The following is a 26607-nucleotide window of genomic DNA, read 5'->3' as shown; positions in this document are numbered from 1 at the left end:
TTGTGAGGAGATAACCCTATAAGGTTGTTTAACTTCTTCCAGAGGATGAGGCAAAGCAAAAGACATTTTAAAATACAAATCATTTTTTTTTGGGTTCTATGTACTCAGGTTTTCATTAATATTTTTTTCTTGGTAAAACAGAGGCAGATGTCCCCCTGTGTTCTGCTGCTGCTTAGCACCCATCATATAATCTAGTCATCTGACTTGATTCCAGTTCACTTCCTTCCCCTCACTAACACGTAGGGCTATGGGCATAGGGATGGCCCGTCTTGAACTTTCTGGCCTAGCGTTGCTCCCAGGACAGGCTGTGCGTGTTCGGGGAAGAGAGTGGAAGTGCATGCGGGCGCGGGGCGGCGTGGGGCGTGAGGCCGAGCGAGCCCGCGGAGCGCGGGGTTCTGCCGACAGGGCCCGGAGGCCGCGCTGCGGGACCGGCTCCTGCCCACCCCCACCTCTGTCCCAAGCGCCGGGTCTCAGGAGGCCGCGGTTGCGCCGTACGCGGCCAGCGGGTGGCGCTGCAGGCCAGACCCTGGAACCTGGAAGCCGGAAGCCGCGGCGCGGCCCGAGGGGGCGGGCCCGGGGCGCAGGACACCCAGCGTGACCCGCCCCCAAGCGCCACCGCCTCTCCCTCTTCCTCCAGGAAGGAGGGGGCCCGGCGGATGCCCACGGGACGTGCAGCCCTGATGCTGGCGCGGCCCTGGGCCCCCAGGGAACATGGGCGTGCTCAGGGCTGGACTGTGCCCGGGCCTTACCCCGGACACGGTCCTGCTTCTGAAGACCCGCGGACTCAGAACAGGTGACCGCGTGTGCGCGCCACCCAGCTGGGCACGCGGCGGAGGCCGGCCTCTCTGCCCTGGCACGCCCGCGAGAGGGGCCATTCCCCTCCCTCCTGTGCCCCACACCATTCTGGAGAGGCTCGGGGAGGTGGGAGTGGGGCCGCCCAGGCCCCAGGAACCCCTAATGTGCGCCAGGCACCACCCACGCCCTGAGGCTGTTATGTCAGGAAGGCCTCCTGAAACTGCCATTTTTCAGAAAAGAAAAGCTGTCTCCCCATTTACAGATGAGAAATAGCCAATTATGGGAAGCCCCGGGCCTCCCTTCCTGCCAATCAACCACGTGTTTTGTTTTCAGTGGTGGACCTGGTTTCTGCAGACCTGGAGGAGGTAGCCCAGAAATGTGGTTTGTCTTACAAGGTAAAGCTGACAATCTCCATGCTCCAAACTTGGGTGTCTCCGAAGACCCATCCCTGAGCAAAGGGATCCCAGGACGATTGGAGGGGACGGTGGGACCCTGGGATGCCGCCTCCCTTGGCCCGTCGTCGCGGAGGCTCTGGGCTGTTTGTGCTGAAGTGCCCCAGGCCCCATCCTGATTTGCCTCTGCCCTGTCCCCAGGCTCTGGTTGCCCTGAGGCGGGTGCTGCTGGCCCAGTTCTCGGCTTTCCCCTTCAATGGCGCTGATCTCTATGAGGAACTGAAGACCTCCACTGCCATCTTGTCCACAGGCCTTGGAAGGTTTGTTTGTGTGCTTGGGGCAGAAGGTGAGAGGCAGCAGGATGTGGCTGCCTCCGGCTGGGCTTTCGATGCTTGAGTCTAGAAAGGCTGGGTTTTTCCAGCAGTGGTGAGGGCGGCATGGATGGACGGTCAGGACTAAGGATTTTGCTTCCCTTATAACGGTTTCTCTACCCAGCACTGCTAGCATATTGGGAGTGTAATTTGTTTGGTGTGTGGGGGGGGGGGTTGGGGCGGAGTGGGGTAGGGGAGTGGCTGCAACCTATCTGCTAAAAGCCAGGAGCTCCTCCCTGTTCCCCTTGCCATGATAATCCAGAATGTCTCCAGACATTTCCAAATGGCCCCAGGGGGCAAAATGGCCCCTGGTTGAGAACCCCTATCTTGTAACTATATCAGCATATCAGAGCGACTCTTCTCTGGCTCTGCCTCCCATTTCATTTAAAGATAGGGCAAGAGAGACCACAGCAGGTCTAACATTTATTGAGTGCCTACTATGTGCCAGTCATTGATTAGAGGTTATAAAATCTCTAAAGTGACCGGGTGAGTTAGTGATTATGAACCTGACTTGAGTTGAGCCTAGGAGTGGGGCAGAGGGAGGACTCAAGCCCCCGGTACTTGACCAGGAACTTGGGAGGAGTTTAGTTCTGCTGTGTTTGGAGAGGGAAGGAGTTGGAAGATAACAGTCAGCTTCTGGCTAAGGGAGTCTGACCTCTTTTCTGCCCTGTTCAGAATCTGATGACGAACTCAGCCACCACAAAGGTCTTTGGACTGTTTGGCCCTCGCTGTTTCCATAACGTGTTTTCTTGGCGAAGTTCCTATGGCCTGGTCCTTGTTCCCCCTGGCTGGGGGGGCCAGGTGTGTTATCATCAAACACCTACTGCTCACTCACTGGGTGCTCAGTGCGAGGTTTGTCCTGAATGCCAGCCGGGTGCCAGACAGAAGCAGATGACATGTGAAGGAGGGGGGCAAGGCTCCTGCATGTAAGCAGTGTGGGGTCTAGTGGGCAAAGATGAGCAGGTGCACCCAAGAGCGGTATAAGCATGGGTGGAGGCAGCGTAAGGAGGGAGTGATGATTAACAGGAAGCAGACTTGGCCTTTGGGCTCAGGGACCGTGTAAAACCTACAGAGGCAGAGGAAGCATTTAGGGAGCAGTGAAGTGATGAACCAGCAGGATTGCAGCGGCAGTGGGTCACTGCACGGGAGACCAGGGTGGTTCAGGAAAGCTCCCAAAAGGGGGCAGGCCTTGGGCATTGAGGCACAGATGGGCTTACCAAGAACCAGGCACCGGGAATGAAATTCACGGGACATTATTTCGTTTGTTCTTCACAACCACCAGTGAATGCATTATGATTAAAATCACCTTCTATAGATGAGGAAACTGAGGCTCAGTCTAAGTGAGCCTAGCTAGTGAGTGGCAGACCAGGCGCTTGAGGTCAAGCCTGTCACACTCCTAAGTCTAAGATCTAACTAGCTCATCTGCCCTTTTGCCTCCCTCCAGGTGGGAGGCTGCATTGTGAAAGCAGAGGCGTAGGCAGTGGGGTAGAAGTGGGCAGGGTGGATGGGACCAGGGAAGCTTGCGAGAGGAAGGCCATGCGGGGATCTGATCTAGAGCAGGTGACAGTGGGAGACATGCTGAAGAAGAGACGTGGCAAGCCTTCCACCAGATGGGACAGAGGCATGAAGGATCAAAGATGACTTGCTAGGTTTCAAGCCTTGTTCAGAGTTCTCTGTGGACAATTAATGGATGTAACTTTAAAAAGGCAACGGAGTTCTGGAGTCAGAAAATTGGGACATGCTTCATTAACCCAAATACAACAAAAATTCTTTGTTGCAGTTCTTCTCAGAGCTTGTAGTGCTAAGGTGCTTGAGTGAATCCTTACAAGGACAAGAGCATGCAGTGTACCGCAAAAGCTGTAATGACTGGGGGAGAGTGGTGGTTTCTTGGAGGCCAGAGTTGCAGCTTGTTCCTCTCTAAAATGTCCCTCATTTTAGAATAAGGCCTTCAGGAATGTGAGGCATTCAGGCAGTATTTGAATGAATAACTTGAAAGAAAGACAAAAAACCAGTTCAGAGGGAATGAATGGTGGAGGATAAATCCCAGAAATCACTTGTGTTCAGAACAAGTTGTAAAACCCAGGCTGGCGGCTGGGGTCCCTCTCCAGTCTCCCCAAGTCGGCGAGCCGAGTTAGAGGGGATTGGTCGGAAGGTCCACTAGGCAGCAGGAGACATGGAATGAGAACACATGAGAAATCTGCTGGCAGGTGGGTCTGGGATTCTTTGTGCAGAGTGATGCACACAGCCAGGACTGTGGCTGGCTCCCGTGGCAGTGACAGCCTCTCTCACTCACTCCTCTGGTGGCCTGAATACGCAGGCAGGACTGAGAATTACTGGCCTAGCCTAGTTTTCAGGCATGAATGTGAACCTACACCACCTGGCAGTCCTGTTGGAACTCAGATGCCGTTTCTACCCCAGCATTCTGGTTCAGTAGGTGTGGTGTGGGGCCTGAGAGTTTGTGTTCTGAACCAGTTCCCACATGGTGCTGAGGCTGCTGATCTCGGGACCACACTGGGAACCACGCTGTGATAGAACTGGGGGCTCTGTGATCCCAGGGGGAGGGAGGGGAGCCAGGAGTGGCAGAGGCTGGATGCTTTTTTTTTTTTGTTATCATTAATCTACAATTACATGAAGAACGTTATGTTTACTAGGGTCCCCCCTTCACTAAGTCCCCCCCACAAACACCATTACAGTCACTGTCCATCAGCGTAGTAAGATGTTGTAGAATCACTACTTGTCTTCTCTGTGCTGCACAGCCCTCCCCAACACCCCCCACATTATACATGCTAATGGTAATGTCCCCTTTCTTCTTCCCTGCCCTTATCCCTCCCTTCCCTCCCATTCTCCCCAGTCCCTTTCCCTTTGGTAACTGTTAGTCCAATCTTGGGTTCTGTGAGTCTGCTGCTGTTTTGTTCCTTCAGTTTTCCTTTGTTCTTATACTCCACATATTAATGAAATCATCTGGTATTGGCATATTTCACTGAGCATAATACCCTCTCTAGCTCCTTCCATGTTGTTGCAAATGGTAGGATTTGTTTTCTTCTTATGGCTGAGTAATATTCCATTGCATTTATGTGCCACATCTTTATCCATTCATCTACTGATGGACACTTAGGGTGCTTCCATTTCTTGGCTATTGTAAATAGTGCTGCGATAAACATAGGGGTGCATCTGTCTTTTTCAAACTGGGCTGCTGCATTCTTAGGGTAAATTCCTAGAAGTGGAATTCCTGGGTCAAATGGTATTTCTATTTTGAGCATTCTGAGGAACCTCCATACTGCTTTCCACAATGGTTGAACTAATTTACATTCCCACCAGCAGTGTAGGAGGGTTCCCCTTTCTCCACAACCTCGACAACATTTGTTGTTTGTCTTTTGCATGGTGGCGATCCTTACTGGTGTGAGGTGATATCTCATTGTGGTTTTAATTTGCATTTCTCTGATAACTAGCAATGTGGAGCATCTTTTCATGTGTCTGTTGGCCATCTGAATTTCTTCTTTGGAGAACTGTGTGCTCAGCTCCTCTGCCCATTCTTTAATTGGATTATTTGCTTTTTGTTTGTTGAGGTGCATGAGCTCTTTATATATTTTGGATGTCAACTCTTTATCGGATCTGTCATTTATGAATATATTCTCCCATACTGTAGGATGCCTTTTTGTTCTATTGATGGTGTCCTTTGCTGTACAGAAGCTTTTCAGCTTGATGTAGTCCCATTTGTTCATTTTTGCTTTTGTTTCCCTTGCCTGGGGAGATATGTTCATGAAGAAGTCGCTCATGTTTATGTCCAAGAGATTTTTGCCCATGTTTTTTTCTAAGAGTTTTATGGTTTCATGACTTATATTCAGGTGTTTGATCCATTTCGAATTTACTTTTGTGTATGGGGTTAGACAGTGATCCAGTTTCATTCTCTTACATGTAGCTGTCCAGTTTTGCCAGCACCATCTGTTGAAGAGACTGTCATTTCCCCATTGTATGTCCGTGGCTCCTTTATCGTATATTAATTGATCATATATGTTTGTGTTAATGTCTGGAGTCTCTATTCTGTTCCACTGGTCTGTGGCTCTGTTCTTGTGCCATTACCAAATTGTCTTGATTACTATAGCTTTGTAGTAGAGCTTGAAGTTGGGGAGTGAGATCCCCCTCACTTTATTCTTCCTTCTCAGGACTGCTTTGACTATTCTGGGTCTTTGATGTTTCCATATGAATTTTTGAACTATTTGTTCCAGTTCATTGAAGAATGCTGTTGGAAATTTGATAGGGATTGCATCAAATCTGTATATTGTTTTGGGCAGGATGGCCATTTTGACGATATTAATTCTTCCTAGCCAAGAGCATGGGATGAGTTTCCATTTGTTAGTGTCCTCTTTAATTTCTCTTAAGAGTGTCTTATAATTTTCAGGGTATAGGTCTTTCACTTCTTTGGTTAGGTTTATTCCTTGGTATTTTATTCTTTTTGATGTAATTGTGAATGGAATTGTTTTTCTGATTTCTCTTTCTATTGGTTCATTGTTAGTGTATAGGAAAGCCACAGATTTCTGTGTGTTAATTTTGTATCCTGCAACTTTGCTGTATTCCGATATCACTTCTAGTAGTTTTGCAGTATAGTCTTTAGGGTTTTTTATGTACAATATCATGTCATCTGCAAATAGTGACAGTTTAACTTCTTCTTTACCAATCTGGATTCCTTGTATTTCTTTGTTTTGTCTAATTGCCGTAGCTAGGACCTCCAGTACTATGTTAAATAACAGTCGGGAGAGTGGGCATCCCTGTCTTGTTCCCTATCTCAGAGGAAAAGCTTTCAGCTTCTCACTGTTCAGTATGATGTTAGCTGTGGGTTTATCATATATGACCTTTATTATGTTGAGGTACTTGCCCTCTATGCCCATTTTGTTGAGAGTTTTTATCATGAATGGATGTTGAATTTTGTTGAATGCTTTTTCAGCATCTGTGGAGATGATCATGTGGTTTTAGTCCTTTTTGTTTATGTGGTGGATGATGTTGATGGATTTTCAAATGTTGTATCATCCTCGCATCCCTGGGATGAATCCCACTTGGTCATGGTGTATGATCCTCTTGATGTATTTTTGAATTTGGTTTGCTAATATTTTGTTGAGTATTTTTGCATCTACCTTCATCAGGGATATTGGTCTGTAGTTTTCTTTTTTGGTGGGTCTTTGCCTGGTTTTGGTATTAGGGTGATATTGGCTTCATAGAATGAGTTTGTGAGTATTCCATCCTCTTCTATTTTTTGGAAAACTTTAAGGAGAATGGGTATTATATCTTCTCTGTATGTCTGATAAAATTCCGAGGTAAATCCATCTGGCCCAGGGGTTTTGTTCTTGGGTAGTTTTTTGATTACCGCTTCAATTTCTTTGCTCGTAATTGGTTTGTTTAAATTTTGTGTTTCTTCCTTGTTCAGTCTTGGAAGGTTGTATTTTTCTAAGAAGTTGTCCATTTCTTCTACGTTGTCCAGCTTGTTAGCATATAGGTTTTCATAGTAGTCTCTAATAATTCTTTGTATTTCTGTGGAGTCTGTCGTGATTTTTCCTTTCTATTCTGATTCTGTTAATGTGTGTTGATTCTCTTTTTCTCTTAATAAGTTTGGCTAGAGGCTTATCTATTTTGTTTATATTCTCAAAGAACCACCTCTTGGTTTCATTGATTTTTTCCTATTGTTTTATTCTTCTCAATTTTGTTTATTTCTTCTCTAATCTTTATTATGTCCCTCTTCCTGCTGACTTTAGGCCTCATTTGTTCTTCTTTTTCCAATTTCGATAATTGTGACGTTAGACTATTTATTTGGGATTGTTCTTCCTTCTTTAAGTACGCCCGGATTGCTATATACTTTCCTCCTAAGACTGCTTTCGCTGCTTCCCACAGAAGTTGGGGCTTTGTGTTGTTGTTGTCATTTGTTTCCATATATTCCTTGATCTCTATTTTAATTTGTTCATTGATCCATTGATTATTTAGGAACATGTTGTTAAGCCTCCATGTGTTTGTGAGCCTTTTTGTTTTCTTTGTACAATTTATTTCTAGTTTTACACCTTTGTGGTCTGAAAAGTTGGTTGGTAGAATTTCAATCTTTTGGAGTTTACTGAGGCTCTTTTTGTGGCCTAGTATGTGATCTATTCTGGAGAATGTTCCATGTGCACTTAAGAAGAATGTGTATCCTGTTGCTTTTGGATGTAGAGTTCTATAGATGTCTGTTAGGTCCATCTGTTCTAGTGTGTTGTTCAGTGCCTCCGTGTCCTTACTTAGTTTCTGCCCAATGGATCTATCCTTTGGAGTGAGTGGCGTGTTGAAGTCTCCTAAAATGAATGCATTGCATTCTGTTTCCTCCTTTATTCCTGTTAGTATTTATTTCACATATGTTGGTGCTCCTGTGTTGGGTGCTTATATATTTATAATGGTTATATCCTCTTGTTGGACTGAGCCCTTTATCATTATGTAATGTCCTTCTTTAACTCTTGTTACTTTCTTTGTTTTGAAGTCTATTTTGTCTGATACTAGTACTGCAACATCTGCTTTTTTCTCCCTGTTGTTTGCATGAAATATCTTTTTCCATTCCTTGACTTTTAGTCTGTGCATGCCTTTGGGTTTGAGGTGAGTCTCTTGTAAGCAGCATATAGATGGGTCTTGCTTTTTTATCCATTCTATTACTCTGTGTCTTTTGATTGGTGCATTCAGTCCATTTACATTTAGGGTGACTATTGAAATATATGTACTTATTGCCATTGTAGGCTTTAGATTCATGGTTACTGAAGGTTCAAGGTTAGCTTCTTTAGTATCTTACTGTTTGACTTAACTCGCTTATTGAGCTGTTATAAACATTGTCTGGTGATTCTTTATTTCTCTCCCTTCTTATTCCTCCTCCTTGTTCTTTATATGTTGGTTGTTTTATTCTGTGCTCTTTTGTGTTTCCTTTAACTGCTTTTGTGGGCAGTTGATTTTATCTTTTGCCTTTAGATAGTATTCGGTTGGTCTGCTTTCTTTGCTGTGATTTAATTTTCTCTGGTGACATCTATTTAGTCTTAGGAGTGCTCCCACCTAGAGCAGTCCCTCTAAAGTACCCTGTAGAGGTGGTTTGTGGGAGGCAAATTCCCTCAACTTTTGCTTGTCTGGGAATTGTTCAGTCCCTCCTTCATATTTAAATGATAATCATGCTGGATACAGTATTCTTGGTTCAAAGCTCTTTTGTTTCATTGCATTAAATATATCATGCCATTCTCTTCTGGCCTGTAAGGTTTTGGTTGAGAAGTCTGATGATTGGCTGATGGGTTTTCCTTTGTAGGTAACCTTTTTCCTTTCTCTAGCTGCCTTTAAAACTCTGTCCTTGTCCTTGATCTTTGCCATTTTAATTATTATGTGTCTTGGTGTTGTCCTCCTTGGGTCTCTTCTGTTGGGACTTTTGTGTACTTCCATGGTCTGATCGATTATTTCCTCCCCCAGTTTGGGGAAGTTTTCAGCAATTATTTCTTCAAAGACACTTTCTATCCCTTTTTTTCTCTCTTCTTCTTCTGGTACCCCTATAACATGGATATTGTTCCTTTTGGATTGGTCACACAGTTCTCTTAGTATTGTTTCATTCCTGGAGATCCTTTTATCTCTCTCTGCATCAGCTTCTATGTGTTCCTGTTCTCTGGTTTCTATTTTGTCAATGGCCTCCTGCATCTTATCCCTTCTGCTTATAAATCCTTCCAGAGATTGTTTCATTTCTGTAATCTCCCTCCGGATGTCATCCCTTAGCTCTTGTATATTTCTCTGAATCTCCGTCAGCATGGTTATGACCTTTATTTTTAATTCTTTTTCAGGAAGATTGGTTAGGTCTATCTCCTTCTCAGGGGTTGACTCTGTGATTTTAGTCTGTATCAAATTCTTCTGCCTTTTCATGGTGATGGAGGTAGATGTGAGGAGCTGGCACATGTGTTGGCTGGGAGAATGTCCGTTCTTGCTGGTTTGTGGCCTTCCTCTCCTGGGAGAACAGCAATCTCTAGCCGCTGTGCTGGGCAGCTATGTGCAGATGGGGCCTCTGATTCTTGCCTGTCTGCTGTGGAGTTAAGCTCCATGGTTGCCGTGGTCATAGTCAGCGTCAGTCTTCTGCTCCAATATGGTGGAGCCACGTTAGAGGGAAACAGGTGGGAGGCTATCACTGTGAGGGGCGTCCGAGCTGCGCTGCTGTCCAGGGAGTTAGGGCGCCCGGAGTTCCCTGGGATTCCCAGCTGCTGGGCTAAGTGTCCTGGGATGCTTCTGTCCAGCTGTGGGGTCCCTGTCCCTTTAAGACTTTCAAAAAGCACTGGCTTTTACTTGTCCCAGGGGCGCCAGCTGCAGGGACCCACTCACAGGTCTTACTGTCCTGTTTCCCTAGTATCCAGCACTCCATGCACTGTGTGTCTGTACTCCGGTGCGGATGGCTGGGGCTGGGTGTTTAGCAGTCCTGGGCTCCCTCTCCCTCCCCACTCCGACTCCTCTCCTCCTGCTGGGAGCTGGGGTGAGGGGTGCTCGGGTCCTGCCAGGCTGGGGCTTGTATCTTAACCCTCTTCGCGAGGCGCTGGGTTCTCGCAGGTGTGGATGTGGTCTGGCTGTTGTCCTGTGTCTTCTGGTCTCTCTTTTAGGAATAGTTGTATTTGTTGTATTTTCAAAAATGTGTATGGTTTTGGGAGGAGATTTCCACTGCTCTACTCACACCGCAATCTTGGCTCCCACTCTGGATGCTTTTTAAACAGATGCTTATTCAACAGAGACAGGGTGAACTCAGTTACACCAAAGCCACAGGGCTGGAGGTAAGCAGAGCTTTTTGACTGGATGGGACCTGTGGGTCCATGTATGTTTGTAGAAAGTCATGGGGTCGCTGAAATCTAAATCAATGGGGTGCTTACTGAGGTGCTGCTTGGCCTATACAGCGGGCTTGTGGGAGGTCTTCACAAACCACTGCAGAGGACTGGAGCCTGTGAAGGTGAGTGCAGTGTTAGAAAAGGGATGCATGGGGTCAGGATGCAGAGCTGTTGGCACAGGCTGTGCTGTAGGAGAAGCTTCAGCCTCAGGGTGGGCAGTTCGCACAGGGTGGGTAGGGATCTGTTCCATGGTTCAAGGGGAGAATTAGGAATCTGGAATTCCTGAATTAGGAATTGGCCACATCTTGAGTTTATTCCAGGGTTTCCACAGCTGAAGTGTTGACAATATAGGGACTAAATAGCACCATTCTAGCACTCATTTCTTGGTTCCTACTCCCTTCCCTCCAGTTCCTTGGCTTCATTCTCTTCCTTCCTCTTCTGCCACCAGCCTGGACAAACTGCTCGATGCTGGTCTCTACACTGGAGAGGTGACAGAAATCGTGGGAGGCCCAGGAAGCGGCAAAACCCAGGTACACGTGTGGCCAGCAGCCAGGACTGGGAGAAGTGGGCGAATAGCCCTGGATCTCTGGGGGAGCTGCTGCCGGGGTGCCTGTGATTCAGGCTCAGCGGAGAGACGATGGGTGGTGAGGAGTGAGGCTTGAACTTGGCCCACGGATGCTGCTGGCTTCGGGACAGGATTTGGAGGGGGGCTCCTGTCCTGGCCCTCTCTGAGGCTCAGGTTCACCCAGTGCCCCATTTCTACTCAGGTATGTCTTTGTGTGGCTGCAAATGTGGCCTATGACCTGCAGCAGAACATCCTATACATTAATTCCAGTGGAGGGCTGACAGCCTCCCGCATCCTGCAGCTACTTCAAGCCAAGACTCCGGATGAGGAGGAGCAGGTAGGAGCCAGGAGGGTTGGGTTCCTTTGCAGTTCTGACACAAAAATACAAACCATTATCCCTTAGGTTGCAAGAATTTTGGCCATTTGGATGAATAGTCATTTCTGGCTTTGAAACTTGCTGTTCTATTAATACTTCCAGTATTTTTCCTGTCAGGAGATCATCCCTCAGCTTGGATGCTCCCCACACTGATCCTTCCAGGAAATACAACTCCTTGCATTCCTGAATTCAGGGATGGCAAATGGCCAGCATCTGTGTTTCTATCCCATTTCTTGCCTGTGGCAGGCATCACTTACAGCCCAATCACTCCCGCTGAGCTCTGACTTGACTTTGTAGCACAGCACCCAGGCGGCCAATCCCAGGGTGGGATTCCTGAGTACTTCATTCATTCCTTAGTGTCTCATGGTTCACCCTGCTCTCCCAGAGAGGAAGGGCCAAGCCTATTTCCGTTTTAGCTTCTCTTTTCTGCCATCCTCTCTTAGACAAGCTGTTGAGTGGCCAAGAGTCAGTGAATGAAAACTGGACCATTAGATCAAGCCCATTGGCCACCCTGAACCTGAGTCTTTGTGTCTAGGTGCCTCTTCCTGCCCTTCATATTGCTCAAACCCCTGCTCCCTTACCCAGAGCCTCTCCTTCTCTTTCCTATCCTCTTGAATAGGCAGGAGCTCTCCAGAGGATCCAGGTGGTGCATGTGTTTGACATCTTCCAGATGTTGGGTGTGCTGCAGGATCTCCGAGGCTCTGTGGGTCAGCAGGTAAGCCTGCTGTTTCTGTCCCTCCCTGCTTCACCTAGCTTGCCAGGTGCTCTCTGTATGTGGGCAAATGTCCTACTACATACTCTGGAAATGCAGATGTGCAAGCTGGTGACTCCAGCTGTGCTTGTCACTCCCAGGGTGGGATTCCTGAGTACTTCATTCATTCCTTAGTGTCTCATGGTTTAGATGCCCATCTTCTCCACTAAACAGTAAGCCCCTTGTGTGCAAGGATCATGTCATGTTCATCTCTGCACTCCCCCACTGGATCAGTTAGGTTTACTTTCAGCTGCAAGTAATAGAGTATGTTTGACAGACACTTGAACCTTGAGAACATTTAATTATCTCACATGAGTCTGGATGTTCACAAGTCTGCAATATCAGGTTGGGGTGTCTGATTCTCTTGCTCTTCCCCCTCATGATTGCAAAGTGGCTGCTGTAGCTCTAAGCATCATGTCTTCACACATCCACATCCATATTCAGGGCAGTGAAAGATAGCTGCCTATTTTCTGTATCTCTTCCCTTTTATCAGGGAAGAAAAATATTTCTCCAGACCACTAGTAGATTTCCCACTTCCCTTTATTTCTATTTGGCCCAAACTGCATTATGTGTGTATCTGAGACTAGGAGTTGGGCCCACCTTCCTAATGTCTGGAGATTTCTGCCCAGTACCTGGCCACACTGAGTTCTGTTAACAAGGAAGAGGAGTTTGGAATGGCACTGGATGGGTCCCCTGCTGTACGTGCTAGGTGCTTTGACAAGATTTGATGCACTGATTTATAGACTAATAGATTTAGAAGATAGAACAGTTTAATTCATCTTAAACTTTTTCTCTCATTTCAAAGTGTAACATATTCCCATGGGTGTACCCAGGATTGTGTATACAATAAATCACTTTTTACAAACTTCTGAATATAAAATAGTTGAATAAGTACTTGCCATAGGAATCATAGCTGGCTATGACCGACCTGTGTGTTAAGATATGAAGCCAAATAATCCTGATCTAATCCAACCCTCTCATTTCTAGAGATGAAGAGAGTGAGGATCAGAGAAGTTGCTCAAAGTCACCACATATTTAGGATAAGAACTAAGCTTATAACCCAAATCTCTCAAAAGTTCAAGTCAAAAGACTATATATATTTTTTTTGAGAGGGCATCTCTCATATTTATCGATCAAATGGTTGTTAACAACAATAAAATTCTGTATAGGGGACTCAATGCACAATCATTAATCAACCCCAAGCCCAACTCTCAACAGTCTCCTATCTTCCGAAGCATAATGAACAAGTTCTTACATGGTGAACAAATTCTTACATAGTGAATAAGTTCTTACGTGGTGAACAGTGCAAGGGCAGTTATCACAGAAACTTTCAGTTTTGATCACGCATCATGAACTATAAACAATCAGAAAAGACTATATTTTTTTACTGTAGGACTATTAGATGGTATATATCCTGTTCTCCATAACATGTTATTACAAACTTAGTGACTTAATATATATTTATTGCCTCACAGTTTTCGTGGGCTGAGAGTCTGGGGACAGCTTAGCTGGGTTTTCCGCTTAGAGTCTCAGGCTATAATCAGGGTGGCAGCTGGGCTGTGTTCTTATCTGGAGGCTCAGCTGGGGAAGATTTTCCTTACAGGTTCACTAAGGTTGGCAGAATTCATTTCCCAGCAGCTTCAGTCTCTTGCTGGCAGTTGGCCAGAGGCCACCTTCAACTCCTAGCAGTTGCCCACTCTTCCCTGCCATGTGGCCTTTTCCACAGGCAGTTCACATCACGGCCACTTGCTTTTCAGGATAGCACAAGAGTGAAAGCAAAATGCAACACACAGTCTTATATAACACAATGTAACCTTGGGGTGACTTCCCTTGCCATATAACATAACCTACTCAAAAGAGTGACATTCCAACACCTCTCATGTTTTATTAGAAGCAAGTCAGAGGACTCACCCGTGGTCAAGGGGAAAGGATTATACAAGGGCTTGAATACCAAGAGGTGGGGACCCTGGGGGCTACCTTAGGGTCTGTCTGCACAGATGACCTGACAGCTCCATAGCAGTAAATGGCTTGCTTTCATATTTTAGTCAGAGATTTCACCCTGCTCACCCAGAGAGGAAGGGCCAAGCCTATTTCCGTTTTAGCTTCCCTTTTCTGCCATCCTCTCTTAGACAAGCTGTTGAGTGGCCAAGAGTCAGTAACTGGAAGATGAAGGAAGACATGCAAAAGACAGACTAGATAATGCTGAATATCCAAGATTTGGCCGACCTGAAGTGAAAAAAAAAGTTACAGAAACAGAATCAACAAACAATTTGGGTATAAGGAGTGAGGGAAAAGAGAAGGGAAACATCAATGGCAGTTTAGGTCCAAGAAACCAGAAGGATGCTAATGCTTGTGTAGAGACAAAAAAAATTATGGTTTTAACAGATGGCTGTCTATGTAGTCTACATTTGGAATCATTTTAGATACGGAAGATGAGGCCCTAGGGGTGTGATCTAGGAGACACTGAAGTATAGAGAAGGCTAGACACTTCAGCAAAAGATGCTAGGAATTTGGGAAGGAAGCACAAGAGGGGAAAAGGGGCCTGACAAGATGGTTGGGGGCTGGCCATTTGAGAAAGATGGCCATTTTCTTAGAAGAAAATTCCTGACTGCAGGGCCACTGCATTTAGAATAGGGATTTCTCAAATTTAGTTATTTTAGGGTATCTGTGATATCCTGTGATTTAACCCTCTCTACCCACCCAAGTCCTCAGTAAAATCTGTTCTGCATACAAATGGGGGTGGAGAAAAAAGACATTGCTGAAATTCGGGAATGGCTGCACAGCTGTATTTGGGGAAGAGGAGGTTGTTTCTTACCAGTTGCTGATAGAGGAACCATCTTCTCCTGTAATTGGTGCCCCCTAGAGGACAATTGGGTCATGGCACCTGTTTCCCCTCCATCCAAAGGTGAGCAGTTCTTCAGGAACCATGAAGGTGGTGGTTGTGGACTCGGTCACTGCGGTGGTCTCCCCACTTCTGGGAGGTCAGCAAAGGGAAGGTGAGTGGTGTGGCAAAGCCCAGGGTTGGGGACCTGGTTTTGCCTCCCAGCTGTGGAGTCCCGTCTGCAGCCAGTCCAGGCCCTGCTGCCCTGCTGCCCTCTGCCTCTCCTCCTCCAGGCTTGGCCTTGATGATGCAGCTGGCCCGAGAGCTGAAGAGCCTGGCCCGAGACCTTGGTGTGGCAGTGGTGGTGAGGAAGTGGGCTTGGCCACCCCTGCTTGTCTTATCTCTGGCCCCTGGTCTTGATCAAGGGGGCACATGAACTCGATTTCTAGTTACAGCTCTTTATTTATTTTAAATGGCAGCAGTTTTGAACCCCTAAGGGGGCCCACTACACAAGAGCCATAGCCCAACTTCCCTGGGTCGTCTGGAGTACTGGAGGGGACCGGAACTAGACAGCCAAGAGATCAGGGACAGTCTTGTTTTTCTGTTTACTTCCTTAAGTCAGATTTATCGAGATATAATTCCCATGGAGTAATTTTCTTCTTGTTTGAAGTCTGACTAGTGAATACCATCATATCTTGTCTTGTTAACTTACTGTAATCAAAATACAGAATATTTCTATCACCCAGAAAGGTTCCCCAGCCCCAGATAACCAGACCTGGTTTCTGCCCCAATAGTTTTGCCTTTCCCAGAGCTGCTTAGGAATGGATGTTTTTGCTTTTAAAGTAACTTTTTCTGCTTGTGGAGTAATTCTATAAATTTTATGTCTTCTCAGCAAGGGTAAAACAGTTAAATATAAAAGTCAAACTTGTAATCTCCATATCCACAGAAACCATATTCTTTTATATATGTCCATAGAATCTTTTTTCTCTGCATTAGTACATTTAACCAACTTTTTTTAACTACACTGTAACCTTGTTTAAAAGAAAAACAACTTACTATCTCCTTGCCTTTCCCAGGTCTTTCAGAAGGTTCTTTAAGAATGTCATTTTTAGCAGTTAATATTATTATTATGATTTTGATTTTGATATCATTAATGTACGAGTACTTGAATATTATGGTTACTAGACTCCCTCTATTATCAAGTCCCCCCCACATACCCCATTACGTGCGTCACGGTCCATCAACATAGTAAGATGCTATAGAATCATCACTTGTCTTCTCTGTAGCAGTTAATATTATTTTAATACCTATGTATTAATACCTATGTTACAGGATTGGCAAATGTTTTCTGTAAAGGGCCAGGTAGTAAATATTTGAGGCTTTCCAGCCCTATGGATGGTCTATATTGCAACTATTCTGCCTGTATAGCATAAGAACAAGTGTAGGCAATAAAGGAATAGGCATGGCTATGTTCCAATAAAACTTGATTTTCCAAAATAACTTTTGGACCAACTATGAGCCAGTGGATGTAGTTTGCTGACCCCAGGTGTACTGTAGCTATCTGTTTCATGATTTGGGGTCTGTAAGTCATAACTGATTTTCCTCTATTTTAAATAAACTAGTGAACATCCTTATACCTTAATCTCTTTGCACGTCTCACATTATTTCCTTAAACTCCTAAAAGTATAATTCCTGCATCAAGTATATATTATTTTTAAATGTGTAGAGACACTATTGCCAAATTTCCTGGAAAGTTATACCAATATGTGTGCCCACTGCAGGGTGAAAGGATCTGTTTTCCTCTTCTTTTGTTCTTATATTGGATGACCTCGATTCTCTCCTGATTTCAGGAGGTAATGATCACATGCCATGTACCAGGCTCTAGCTTGGGCCATGGAGACTCAATGAACATGCCACAGTGTGTGCCTGCAGATTCTTGAGGGGAGAACCTCATAACAGGATGTCGTGGGCTCAGATTGCTTACCCGTGACTAGCCTGAGCTGAGTAGAGCTGACTGACCAGTTTGGAAGAAACCCTGCCTTTCCAAAACTCCCCCTACCCGCATACACACAGATGTGCTCCCTGACACAAAGGGCTGGGTGGACATGGCCCCAGGATGCCGTCTGCTGGGTTGGGGGTATGGTAGGCTCAAGCCCACTGCTGACTTCCCTTCAGGAAAGTGCAGACAGCATTGCATATTCCTGTTCCCAGACATTTTTCCCTGTCACCTTCTTTTGGAGCTGCACCACCTGATGAGGCATTGCCTTGTAGCGGAAAGACCTGGGCACAAGTCGGGAGCCCAGGCCTGCCTTTGATAAGTTATGGAGCCTGGGGCAAGTTGTTTTCTGCACTAGGCCACAATTTTCACATCTGTAAAATGAAGCAGTAGGAACAGATGTCCTCTATGCTAGCATTGTACCTCTGTCTTTGATTGTTTCTGCTGTAGGTGACCAACCACATGACCCGAGACAGGGATAGTGGGAAGCTCAAACCTGCCCTTGGACGCTCCTGGAGCTTTGTGCCCAGCACCCGGATTCTCTTGGATATCAGTGAAGGAGAAGGAGCATCAGGCAGTCAGCGCACAGCATATCTGACCAAATCTCCCCGTCTGGTGAGCTGGCCCCAGGGGAAAGCCAGAAATCTGGGCCCTTGGCAGGTATTTCTGTGTCCACAGTTGTCTTATAGAGGAATTGCTGGATGCTGAGACCCTGTAACCAACTTGGGTTGCTTAACCTGAAAACTTACCCTTCTCTCCTGTCTTCTTTCAGCCAACAGGGTTCCAGGAGATAGTGGACATTGGGACCTGGGGGACTCCACCACAGGGCCCATTACCAGGAGGTCAGACATGGCTGTGCTGTTGGTTGGGGAACGAGAGGCATCAAGGCCCCCCGACTCCCAAGTGCAGTGATGCCCACTGCTCATGCCACCCAGCAAAGGGACTGCAGTAGAAGCTCTTGGGCTGGGCGAAAGAGACATGTGTTTCCTCTGCCCCTCTCTGGAAACGTAGAGCTACAGGTGAGAGAATGTACAGCAGAAGGACCCAGAAATTCGTGCCGGTGCAAAGTTGTCTTCCCTTGTTTCTACCACATTTGTTGCCACTGGGGCCACATTCACCCTGACTTGTCATCTCTGAAGAGGCAAGGCTACTGACTGGACAGATGACCTGTGTGTCATCCTCATACCTGTGCTCTGTCCTAACACGGACTGAGTCCTAAAGCCTCTAGCTGCTGCTGCCCTCCCCTTTTTTTAGTTACTGGGTGGAAGTAACCTCATAAGTGCAGAACTCTTTATCTATGTCCTGCTTTTAAAAATATAACAAGAAAGTCCGTGAGCCCCAGAGTCACCCAGTTTCCCCCCATAAGGTTTATTTTTTAGTTTTCCCCAGTGAGGCCCCAAAGACTGGTTATTCCTTTTTTCCTCTTACTGACTTGGTTTCACACACCTGCATGCATCAGCATGGCTAGGTGAGACTGGGAGCTCGCTGCAATCCCAGGGATATAATTTAACAGGGAGGGAGGATGTGACCCCAGTGAATCCAGCTGCCTGTTTATTATGCACAGTGCCCTTTGGGGCCTCTCCACAGTATAGAGTAGCCAGAGGTGCAGAACCATGGCCTTGCTCATAAACAGAGGAGAATTTGCACAGTGATTAGAGCCAGCTGGGGAAATTGATGCTGGCATAAATAGTACATGGCAGATCTCATCCTTTATGCAGAAATTCATTGGTGGTGGCTTTGAGATGGAATATAATTACCCTTCTTTTCCTGCCAGCTATACCACAGCCTAGTGCCCTAGTGTATGAAATAACCCCCCGTCTGTTATGGGCACTGTTGCTCCGTCTGAGCTGTATCCCTGGCTGGGAGGGGAGGAGGGCACCAGGGAAGGAATAACAAAAAGCAAAATAGAGAAATGATCAGAATTATTTACTGACCATATTTTTTAAAGGAAAGTTTCCTTTCTTGGTTACAGAACTGGTTGTGTAATTAATTAGTTGTGTCTTGGCTGCAGGAAAGGGGATTCAGAGTTACAGGGGGAAGTTGTGACATTCAGAGATGATGAACACAGCAGGGGTAGAAGCATTGAAACGAGTGGCAGACTGGCTTGAGGGTATCTGAGTTAGGATGGGGTTGGTAAGCCTAAGACTGGGGAAGCCTTGGCACTGTTCACAGAAGACCCCAGGAGAAACATCTTCAGGATCTCTACCATGAGTGGTTGGTGCATTTCTACAACCATAGTAAGAAATAGTACGTTAAGCTAGGAATGGTAAATCCCTGCCACTTGTACCATTTGGGCATTCTGGGCCCATGCAGACAGCATTAGTTCATCAAGCAGTCTTTTTTGCAGAGCTTGGAGTGTTTTGCAGTTTTTCTCCATACAACTGTCCCGGTAGCTACCACCACTCAGTTGGAGTTGGCATTTAAGGTGGGCAGATCTGCCATGCTTCCTCTATGTGGTGAGTCAGGTACTTGTTCCCTGGCTGAGGACCCTAGAATAATGCATTTTGAGAGGCCTGTAAAGATCATATGCCCCATCCTGTCATTTAGTGGAAAAGGAAACTGAAGTCCAAAGAGAAGTGACAGCCCCAGTGGCAGAACAGGGGCTGGATCTCAGGACTCCTGATTCCTTGGCCAGGGCTCCTATCTCCACATTGCCGTTAGCTTTCAGCCCACACGGTTCTCTTCCCACTGGGGGACTCACTCCAGCTGAAGGTGCCACAGCCCTCACCCAGGTGGCCTCTCTGGCCATGGGATGGCGCCTGCCTCACTACCACCGCACACTGTGTTCGGGACTCACCACTGTGCATTCCCCCTCCAGGCCTCCAGCCAGGCTGACTGCTGTCCAGCCGCCTTTGCTCCCTTTGCTTAGGTGTCTGCCTCGGCTCTCCCCCTACTGTGTTTGGTGCATGCCCAGCCTGAGAGCCTCTCTTCTTCACACCTCACCTATGGTCCAGACACACATCAACCCCTGCAGTACCACTCCTACTTTCTGTTCACTTGTTCATTTGTCTGCCCCTGAGCCTAAGATCAACTTCAAGGACTCCCATGTCAATTTTTCTTTGGCTCTTTCCACAGCATGAGAGCAAATACCTGAATGGGTGTGCTTTAATGCATTTTAAATTTGACAAAGGAGAAATGCAAGAATGTGTCTCTTGATCTACATAGTCATTGAGTTCCCACAGTGTTTTTTTATATATCTTTCTACCAAGGACTGTTATATGTCCTTGATTTGGTATTAGAATTAATATTGAGTCCCTACTATATGCTAGCACTTGGTAACTTTAAGTCGGGTGTATCAACTCCCAAAGATTCTCTCTGGCAAAAGGTCCATGTGTCATTGAGGGGGCTCTCTGCTATATGTAACAAAATCTAGCTTAAAGATGCTTACAACAATAAGGACATTATCTCTAGTCACATGAAGTCCAAGGTTGGCTCATTCAGTGGCTCATTGTCAAAGGGTGTAGGGCCTTTCCGTCTTTCTGCTGATTTTGTCTTCAGACTTAATCGTTCTCATCAAGTGGAGGTAACCATTCTGAATATCAGTGCAAACATGATGGTATCCACAAGCAGGAACATGATCACCTCCTAGTTGTGTCCTTTTATGAACCAGTAGAACTCAGGACTTCTTCCAACCAAAGCATACTTACTTCATATCTCATTGTCTCAGGATTGTTTCATGCATCCATGTCTTAAATCATGGCAAAGGAAATAGGACAACTGTGAATGGCTCAGACCAACCAGCAAATAGCCCTGGGGATGGGCTTTCTTTAAGCACACCCTGTAGCCATTGCAAGAAAATGGTAGTGCTCCTAGAAAGGAGGGTGTGTGTGTGGAGACGTTAGATGTTGGGTGGGCCACCACTAGTGTCTGCAATAGTCCAGAAGGCAAGTTTAATGAGGCTCGCATGTGCTGAGGCCCTTAGATCTTAGGATGGCCCTGTGTCATGGGGTATCGTTCCATTTTACAGACTGTATAGGAGCCCAGCAAGGTTAGGGGCATAGAGCTAGTAAGTGGCAGCACCAAAATCCAAACTCAAAGTGGTCCAATTCCAAACTCTCCTTCTTTCCATCCTCATGCTGCCTTTGGCTATGAGTATGTAAATACTTCAATAAAATGCTTTTTCGTATTTTGCCCTGATAGCAGCTAAGGCTACACATCCCAACCTCTTCACAGCTTAGTTCATAAAAAACTGGATCAAAGATCTACGTTATCAGCTCTTTCTGATTTCTTCTAGGGAAGTTAGGACAGAATGACAAACACTTGGAGAAGGGAGGTTGTGTTGGTATTAAAGTGAATTGAAGGTTTAGGGGGAAATAAAGCTGAATAAAAAACAATGGTGTTTACGTGCCCCTGAGATGTGAGCCAGAAGAGAGAAGGGATTTAGGTGCATATCCCACTAGGTTTTTGCTGTGTTCTGGCATGGAGTTGTACTGGGTAGAGTTAAAACTGTCCAACTCAGTGTGTTAAGGATGGGCATTGGAGAATAAATTCTGTAAAATATAAAGTATTCCTATTTGAGAGAGGCTACATGTTACCCCAGAATGGAATAGTTAACGACAAACACAGCATGCTAACCCCAATTTTGCTATGGAGGCGACTCTCTGAGGGAGTTATCACCTAAGAAATCAGTGGTAGGGTAATTCCTAAAGAGAAGGGCCAGTCTGAGTTGTGCTCCTTCCAGGACACAGGACTGGCTACATAGCTGGTGAATGCATGGTATATTATTCATCAAAGATTACACTCAAAGAAAGGTTTTTCCTCATTTTTTCTTGTCTTACTACACTAGACTAACTTCAGATACTAAGTTGAAATAGAAGCAATAATAGCCATTGTCCTTGTCTTGTTCCTGACTTGAGTGAGCTGTTCCCAATATTTTATCATTAAGTAAGATGCTATAGGTTCCCTGTAGTTGCCTTTTATCAAGGTAAAGATCCCATGTGTTTCCTGTCTTGCCTGGAGAGAGAGGCCAGGTACTGGCTATTACACGTGCCAAGCGTAGAGTTTTCTCTCCCAGCAATGGAAGGTCCATGTGTCCCAGAGCTGTAGAGCTGCACTTCAGCTGCTGCACACATTCAACTCTGAGTAGCCTTTGAATCTTCCCTGCCTCTCTCCAGTTTCTGCGTGTGATACCTCTGTTTAAGCCTGTGTTTTGCCAGAAGACAATGGGCCTGTGCTGAAAAGGATAAAGTCAAGAGGCAAGATTTTTTACATCTCAACTAACCTGGTCTTAGCTCTGACATTTGCTTGTTGTACATCAATGGATGAACCACTTAGCTTCTTTAACCCTTAGTTTTGTCCACTGTGAAATGGGGGAAATAATACCTGCTGCATAGGATTCCTTTAGGGTCATACAGGTTATGCAAAGCACCAAATACTTTTCCAGTCTTCTAACAGGCTCTTAACCTATCATTGTGAAGCTTATGCTCCTTGGGAGATACTTGTAACAGCTTCTTTCTGTCCTGGCAAGGGCAGCTTCATGGTAGAGTGACCAGCGCAGTTGCAGAGTCCTGTGCTTTAGTTTAATGCTGTACTGTTGCCATCCTGAAATTCCTAGTACTTCATGAAGAAGGGTCCCACATTTTGCACTGTGCCCTGCAAACTATGTAGCCAATCCTGTCTCCAGAAGAGTAGGTTTCTTGTACTGGCCCTTCTCTTTAGGAAATACTCTCCCACTGATTTCTTAGGCGGTAACTCCCTCAGAGAGTAACCTCCATAGCAAAATTGGTGTTAGTATGCTGTGTCTGTTTGTCATTAACTATTCCATTCTGGGGTAACATATGCAGCCTCTCTCAGAAAGGAATACTTTATATATATTTTTTTTCTTTTTTTTTTCTTTTGGTATCATTAATCTACAATTACATGAGGAACATTATGTTTACTAGACTCCCCACCATCACCAAGTCCCCCCCCCCACATACCCCATTACAGTCACTGTCCATCAGCATAGTAAGATGCTATAGAATCACTACTTGTCTTCTCTGTGTTGTACAGCCCTTCCCATGCCCCCCCACATTATACATGCTAATCATAATGCCCCCTTTCTCCCCACACCCCCTTATCCTTCCCCTCCCACCCATCCTCCCCAGTCCCTTTCCCTTTGGTAACTGTTAGTCCATTCATGGGTTCTGTGAGTCTGCTGCTGTTTGGCTCCTTCAGTTTTTACTTTGTTCTTATACTCCACAGATGAGTAAAATCATTTGATACTTGTCTTTCTCCGCCTGGCTTATTTCACTGAACATAATACCCTCTTGCTCCATCCATGTTGTTGCAAATGGTAGGATTTGTTTACTTCTTATGGCTGAATAATATTCCATTGTGTATATGTACCACATCTTAATCTGTTCATCTACTGATGGACACTTAGGTCGCTTCCATTTCTTGGCTACTGTGAATAGTGCTGCAATAAACATAGGGGTGCATACATCTTCTTGAATCTGGGATCTTGTTTTCTTTGGTTAAATTCCTAGGAGTGGAATTCCTGGGTCAAATGGTATTTCTATTTTGAGCTTTTTGAGGAACCTGCATACTGCTTTCCACAATGGTTGAACCAAATTACCTTCCCACCAGCAGTGTAGGAGGGTTCCCCTTTCTCCACAACCTCGTCAACATTTGTTGTTTGTCTTTTGGATGGTGGCGATCCTTACTGGTGTGAGGTGATATCTCATTGTGGTTTTAATTTGCATTTCTCTGATGACTAGTGATGTGGAGCATCTTTTCATGTGTCTGTTGGCCATCTGAATTTCTTTGGAGAACTGTCTGTTCAGCTCCTCTGACCATTTTTTGATTGGATTATTTGATTTTGTTTGTTGAGGTGTGTGAGCTCTTTATATATTTTGGATGTCAACTCTTTATCGGATCTGTCATTTATGAATATATTCTCCCATACTGTAGGATGCCTTTTTGTTCTCTTGGTGGTGTCCTTTGCTGTACAGAAGCTTTTCAGTTTGATGTAGTCCCACTTGTTCATTTTTGCTTTTGTTTCCCTTGCCCTGGGAGATATGTTCATGAAGACGTCGCTCATGTTTATGTCCAAGAGATTTTTGCCTATGTTTTTTTCTAAGAGTTTTATGGTTTCATGACTTACATTCAGGTCTTTGATCCATTTCGAATTTACTTTTGTGTATGGGGTTAGACAGTGATCCAGTTTCATTCTCTTACATGTAGCTGTCCGGTTTTGCCAACACCAGCTGTTGAAGAGGCTGTCATTTCCCTATTGTATGTCCATGGCTCCTTTTTCATATATTAATTGACCATATATGTTTGTGTTAATACCTGGACTCTGTTCTGTTCCACTGGTCTGTGGCTCTGTTCTTGTGCCAGTACCATATTGTCTTGATTACTGTGGCTTTGTAGTAGAGCTTGAAGTTGGGCAGTGAGATCCCCCCTGCTTTATTCTTCCTTCTCTGGATTACTTTGGCTATTCGTGGTCTTTTGTGGTTCCATATGAATTTTAAAACTATTTGTTCTGGTTCATTGAAGAATGCTATTGGTATTTGATAGGGATTGCATTGAATCTGTAGATTGCTTTAGGCAGGATGGCCATTTTGACAATATTAGTTCTTTCTAGCCAAGAGCATGGGATGAGTTTCCATTTGTTAGTGTCCTCTTTAATTTCTCCTAAGAGTGTCTTGTAGTTTTAAGAGTATAGGTCTTTCACTTCCTTGATTAGGTTTAAGGAATACTTTATATTTTACAGAATTTATTAGGTCCAGAAAAGAGGGAGCTGGTGAAGTGGAATGATGGTTTGGGATTTTGGACTCAGGAAAAGATTTAGATTCAAAATGCTGCAAGGTCCTTTCTAGCCAAATTGAACAAGGTGATGTCTCTTTCTTATTGGTAAAATCTATGCTGCCAGGGAATTAACTTTACTTATTGGTAAAATGTAATTCTTGGAGGGATTGAATAGATAATTTACGTAAAGTGCCTTTCACAGAGAGTCTGGCACACAGTAGGTGCTCAATCACCATTAATTCTCCCGGCTCTTGCCAGAAGTAACAAAAATCAGGGCAGTAGGACTTACAAACCATGTTGCTACTAATAAAAGAAATAGTATGATTTATTTTTCACTACTGTTTGGGGAAAGGCATATGCTTCATAAATATATATTGGAAAGTACTTAGCAAATGAGTAGAAATAATAAAAATATGTCAAAGTAAACAGCGCTTATAAATATGTTACTTGGTAGACAAATTAGTGTTTATTACTACTAAATACTATTGCTTGCCGAAAAGTATTTCAGATTACTTGCACAATGGGTACATTACTGAGTACCTCTGTGGAAGGGCATGGTAAAGAATAAAAATAGTGATGGTGACAATGTTAAGGTGGAGAATGGAGGAGTATGGGTAAATGCAGCTTTGAGACCTCCTTGCTTAAGTGATAAGCGCATTAATTAGAGGCATTTCAATGATTTAGCTGTAATATGGACCTGAGGGCCCAGAAAGAAATGATGACCACAGGATGTCGTGAATCCAGACTACAATTACTGGGTCCAATCACTGGATTAAGTGCACTCCCATTTGGAACTGACCCCTCAGCTTGTTGACTAAGCTTACAAAAAGACATCTGTGGGAAGGCAGTATAGCACAGAGAAGACAAGTAGTGATTCTATAGCATCTTACTACACTGATGGACAGTGACTGTAATGGGGTATGTGGTGGGGACTTGATAATAGGGGTGTCTAGTAACCATAATGTTGCTCAGGTAATTGTACATTAACAGTACCAAAAAAAAAAAAAAAAGACATCTCTGGGTCTCCATCCTAGTTCTGGACCTATTAACTTTCTATGACTATAATTAACAGAGAGAAGGAGAGATCAGGTAGAGAATGCTGTGCCTTAATCACAGGTCACGAATCCATTTCAGAAATAAGAGAGGATGAGCAAGGTCTTGGCATATCAAGAAGAGGAACCAGAGAGGGGAAAAGAGGAGACAGTATATGCCTTCAGGGGGGAAAATAAAGTCCTGGAGAGAACAGAGAAGACAGGGGATTGCAACAAGGAAAGTTACCAAAATAGCCAAGTAGGAAAAAGACGGGCACATTTAATTCAGGGGCTGGAGGCCTCTGGAAGGCCAGTCTTTTCATGTGTGTTCCTGGTGGTAGAAAGACGTTTCAAATTCCAGCTTGGCCTCTGTGGATAAAGTGAGAGTTCCTGTGGCCAGGATTCTCACCTGGCCCTGGTTGACTAGCTCACTGCACACCTGTGGGCAATACATGGCTGTTGACTCTATAAGAAGAGCTCCGCCCAGTGCTCTGGGTACAACACGGTGGCAGGGCTGCAAGGCTGCAGGAGAGCAGAGCAGAGGCTGGAGTGGTGGCTGCTCCGAGGACAGAGGCCCAGAGGATGGCTTTGAGGACAGAGGGGCCCAGAAGCAGAGGCTGACTTGCTATATACAGACTCGCTCTGAGTGAATGGGATTCTAGTGACTGACCTGCCACCTGGAAATAAAGTTGGGTATAACCCTTTCACCCCAAAGGCTGTTTTGCTGTCAATATTTTTGGTCACATTGAATCCATAGCGAACTTGCCTGGGGCTGAAACCCATTGGCAAGACAGCCTCTTTCTAACTGTGTGGCTTTGGATAAATTACTTAATCTGCAGATCTTCATTAATAACATGGGAATAATAGTACTCAGTTTTTTGGATTGTGAAGAATGGAAATAATACTGGTAAAGTCAGTCTACATGTATAAATGATATTTTTACTTCA

The 26607-nt window shown here is 45.2% G+C and overlaps 2 protein-coding genes across 4 annotated transcripts in view; both read left to right on the top strand.

The window, feature by feature from the left end:
• Positions 1 to 604: 604 nt before the first annotated feature.
• On the top strand, positions 605 to 26607 carry RAD51D (RAD51 paralog D). Of its 3 annotated transcripts, none has more exons than XM_037008452.2 (10): positions 605 to 793; positions 1129 to 1190; positions 1389 to 1507; positions 10838 to 10919; positions 11157 to 11291; positions 11950 to 12045; positions 14987 to 15077; positions 15196 to 15266; positions 17349 to 17558; positions 17671 to 26607. In XM_037008452.2, the coding sequence occupies exons 1-10, from the start codon at positions 712 to 714 to the stop codon at positions 17848 to 17850; spliced, it is 1128 nt and encodes a 375-aa protein (XP_036864347.2). In that variant the 5' UTR covers positions 605 to 711; the 3' UTR covers positions 17851 to 26607. The 3 variants fall into 3 exon arrangements, with proteins under 3 accessions (XP_036864347.2, XP_036864348.2, XP_073091272.1); XM_037008453.2 differs by having other exon boundaries at positions 607 to 793; positions 17349 to 17513; XM_073235171.1 differs by lacking the exons at positions 605 to 793; positions 1129 to 1190 and adding an exon at positions 2234 to 2359 and having other exon boundaries at positions 1397 to 1507.
• The window catches only part of RFFL (ring finger and FYVE like domain containing E3 ubiquitin protein ligase), an 89813-nt gene continuing 80988 nt past the window's right edge, over positions 17783 to 26607 (top strand). The window contains exon 1 of the mRNA XM_073235169.1: positions 17783 to 17917. The gene's annotated coding sequence lies outside the window, so the exon portion shown is untranslated. The remainder of the gene's footprint in view (positions 17918 to 26607) is intronic.

This window comes from Manis javanica, chromosome 4, assembly GCF_040802235.1.
Source record: "Manis javanica isolate MJ-LG chromosome 4, MJ_LKY, whole genome shotgun sequence".
In the NCBI taxonomy this organism is placed as follows: Eukaryota; Metazoa; Chordata; class Mammalia; order Pholidota; family Manidae; genus Manis; species Manis javanica.
This window is presented reverse-complemented; position numbering and strand designations above follow the sequence as displayed.